Source organism: Lactuca saligna, chromosome 3, assembly GCF_052625555.1.
Source record: "Lactuca saligna cultivar CGN05327 chromosome 3, ASM5262555v1, whole genome shotgun sequence".
Lineage (NCBI taxonomy): Eukaryota > Viridiplantae > Streptophyta > Magnoliopsida > Asterales > Asteraceae > Lactuca > Lactuca saligna.
The window spans coordinates 95,610,108-95,613,688 of NC_136419.1; the positions used below are offsets into that span (position 1 = coordinate 95,610,108).

At 42.2% G+C, this 3,581-nt stretch overlaps 1 protein-coding gene across 1 annotated transcript; it reads left to right on the top strand.

Moving 5' to 3' along the window:
- Positions 1 to 1,322: 1,322 nt before the first annotated feature.
- LOC145037025 (FAD-dependent oxidoreductase family protein) lies at positions 1,323 to 2,964 on the top strand. Its single transcript, XM_078985572.1, has one exon. It carries the CDS (start codon positions 1,397 to 1,399, stop codon positions 2,612 to 2,614), a length of 1,218 nt encoding a protein of 405 aa, XP_078841698.1. The 5' UTR covers positions 1,323 to 1,396; the 3' UTR covers positions 2,615 to 2,964.
- Positions 2,965 to 3,581: the final 617 nt, after the last annotated feature.

A 3,581-nucleotide genomic window follows, 5' to 3' on the forward strand; every position in this document is an offset into this window, starting at 1 on the left:
CACCCCACCACACCCTAAAATAAGACCACCATCACCACCACTCCAACGACGACTCTGTTACCCTAGCTCCGGTGGCGGCTTCTATTGCGAGATCCACAACAAGATACATGATACGACGGCGAGACATCTAGATGTCATTAACAAACTTAGGCTCGAACAACTGGAATCACAAAATCAAGTGAAAGATTCAGCTGAAGAACCCTAAATTCACCGTCATCGACCACCCAGAACAACTGGACTATCACCACCATCGATCGACGTCACGTTCTCCATGGTTGCTCGATTTCTACACCATTGTTTGATTTTAGCTCGAATTAGGAGGGCAATTTCAATCTCAGATCCTTGAAATATACTTAAATTGACTTTGTATCCTCTTATCCTCATCTTGTTCGAAAGAAGTAGAAGTTGATCTGGGAGAAGGAGGTCGGGGAAGTAGAACCCTGGCCCTCAACTCTCTTTTGCTCTAATTGCGTCGCCATCATCAACCTCACTTGTTCCCTTCAAGCTACCTTTTGCAACATCGGCCATTCGATAACAAAATCGACATTAATCCACATTTCAACGCATAAAACAATTTTGTGGTTCAAGACCGCCACTGGAGAAAGATGGATCTGTGGTTCAACATCCACCATTTTCTTTAAATCCGTCGATTTTTTGACGTTTTGGTTTGAATTTTCAGGTGAATGGTGGTGGCGAATGGTTATCAGGTTAGGGAAGGAGAGGTGATGGTGGGGGAGATGGAGGTGGGCGGGGAGTCGGCGGCGAACGGTGGTGACGAATGGAGATAATGGCAGGAGGAGTGAGAAAGAATGATTGTGTGTGTTCTTAAGGGGATGGTGGAGAACAACGATGGTAGCAGGTGGATGGTGGTGGTAAACGGCGATGATGAAAGGTGGATGGTGGTAGTGAACGAAAATGGTAGTAGGCGATCGTGGTGGTAAATGATAATGGTGGGATACGTTGGATGTTCTTGAGAGGGTAGCACCTGGAGGGTGTTCGAGAGAGAGAGAGAGAGAGAGAGAGAGAGAGAGAGAGAGAGAGAGAGAGAGAGAGAGAGACTTTTACTAATTAAAAACAATAATATAAATATAAAAAATAAAAAATTCAAATATGAAGGGCATAATAGTCATTTTAAGTGTACAAGGACCAAAAACACAAAAAAGATCCAATTTTGAACCAATCGTGCACCAACATTTTGTTTTGGATCAAAACTGCATAAATTTGACAACCACAGGGATCATTTTTGCAATTTTATCTAATAATGACGATCAATTTCTATTTTAGATAACTAGATCTTTTTCAAACGGGCCTTCGAAAATGGGCTTTAAGGTTGTCTGTTTTACACAGACACGTGTCTTACAGTCTTATCGTCGTTCTAGGATTTTCGTAAACGTTGATGAAATCGCCGTTTTCCGTTTCTTATAGACTCGTTTCTATCATCACCACCGTTCGCGCATCCATGGACGACCCCCAAAAACTCGATCCAACCAAAAAGCGAGTGGTGGTATGCGGCGGCGGAGTAATCGGCGTTTGCACGGCCTATTTCCTCTCCAAAAAAGGCGCCGCCGTCACCCTCATCGAGCAATCATCCATCGCCTGCGCAGCATCAGGTAAAGCCGGTGGCTTCTTAGCTCTCGATTGGTGCGACGGCAGCCCTATCTCCTCCCTTGCACGTGTCAGCTTCAATCTCCACCGTTCACTTGCCGAAGAACTAAACGGAGGTGAATCCTACGGCTACCGTCCACTCAACACCCTAAGTCTTTCCATCGCCGAATCAGAAAACCCACCACAACCACATAGCCGGAAATCAACACTTCCGCCGTGGATCGACGGTCCAGCTAAAAGCCCTAAAACTATCGGTACGACGGAGACCACCGCCCAAGTCCACCCCCAGTTGTTTACCCGGACGTTGATTGAGAAAGCCGTGGCGGACTATGGGGTGGAAGTTGTAATCGGGAAAGTGAAGAGCTTAGAAACAGGTGAAGAGAAGGTGAGGGTAGTGATGGAGGGCGGTGGTGGGATTGACGGCGATGCGGTGGTGCTGGCTCTTGGGCCGTGGACAAGTAAGTTTACTTTGTTGTCGTCGGTGATTCGTGTTCATGGTGTTAAGGCTCATAGTATAGTTTTGGAGCCTAAAGAAGCGGATGCGATTACTCCCGATGCTCTTTTTCTTACTTATTCTCCGGCCAACGGTGGTCAACCGATGGATCCTGAAATTTATCCCCGTCCAACCGGGGAGGTGTACGTATGTGGAATGTCATCGGAGGAAGAGATTCCCGACGACCCGGAGGAGATTCAACCGAACATGGATTCAATCGGAGTTCTGAAACGGGTGGCGGAGAAGGTGTCGAGTCATTTGGGAGGAGAAGCTCGAGTGAAAGCGGAGCAAGCGTGTTTCTTGCCTTCTACGGATGACGGTGTTCCGGTGATTGGGGAGGTTCCCGGGATGAAGGGGTGTTTTGTGGCGACGGGACATAGCTGTTGGGGGATTCTTAATGGTCCGGCCACCGGAGCTGCGGTGGCTGAGCTAGTGTTGGATGGTTGCTCCACCGTTGTGGATCTTACCCGGTTTAGTCCGGGTCGGTTTGTTGGTGGAAGAGGAAGGAGGCGATGAATTGAATGGTTTTGGGTATTTGAATAATGTGGTGCAAAAAGTATGTGAATTGTATTTGTTGAACTACTTTGAGAATAAAGAATGTAAAAAAAAAAAAAAAAAAAAAAAAACTTATGAATAGTTTTGTGTTATAGCTCTTATTATTCCAAACGGAATCGATTTTTTTGTAATTAATGTATAGGTTGTCGGGAATTTGTGTGATAGGTGTAGTCTAAAACATAAGAAAAATCAAGAAATGTTATAGTAACAATTTACAAAACATAAATGCATGTGATGTGAATGTAAATGTAATAGTATTACTTTTCTGGTTGGGATTCGAAATCAATGCACCATTCAATTTTGTTCTCAAACTTGTGGCCTTTAGAAACAACTTCTTCAAAGTTAATTGCTTTTGGTGGTTCCTTTGTTTTAGTTCATTGCTCTTGTTGGTTCTCCTCTTGTTTATGTTTTTATCTAACTTTTTAACCATAAACTCCATATCATCAAGACAATTCTCCAATAACCATATCAACAAGTATAACAAGTTTAAGTTTTTATAGTTTGCACATAAAATCAAAAAGAGGACATTATGATGATAATGGGAGTAAGCATGTAATGAAATTCGTGCTTCTAGAAGAATGTACTGGTTGCATAGGCCAATGTATTACGAATTCAAGCATTTGCAGATATCTGAAATGGTGAGAAAGTAGATTGATTGTAAACTTGAACGTTGTTAAGATAAATTGTGGAAAGGGACGAAGATCATTCGAAGTTTCGATCAAAATTAGTAATGTAAATCTTGTTTTCCTTAATTAGTTTTAATTTCAATATGCCTACATGAGAACCCCAATCTAAGGTTTTTTAATAGTTAATACATATCGATTAGGAATATGAAATGCAAGCATTTATTGTATATTGGAGAGAGTAATATATATATATATATATATATATATATATATATATATATATATATATATATATATATATA

Coding starts and splice junctions, on each gene's coding strand:
- LOC145037025 (XM_078985572.1), top strand. CDS start 1,397: ATGAAATCGCCGTTTTCCGTTTCTTATAGACTCGTTTCTATCATCACC.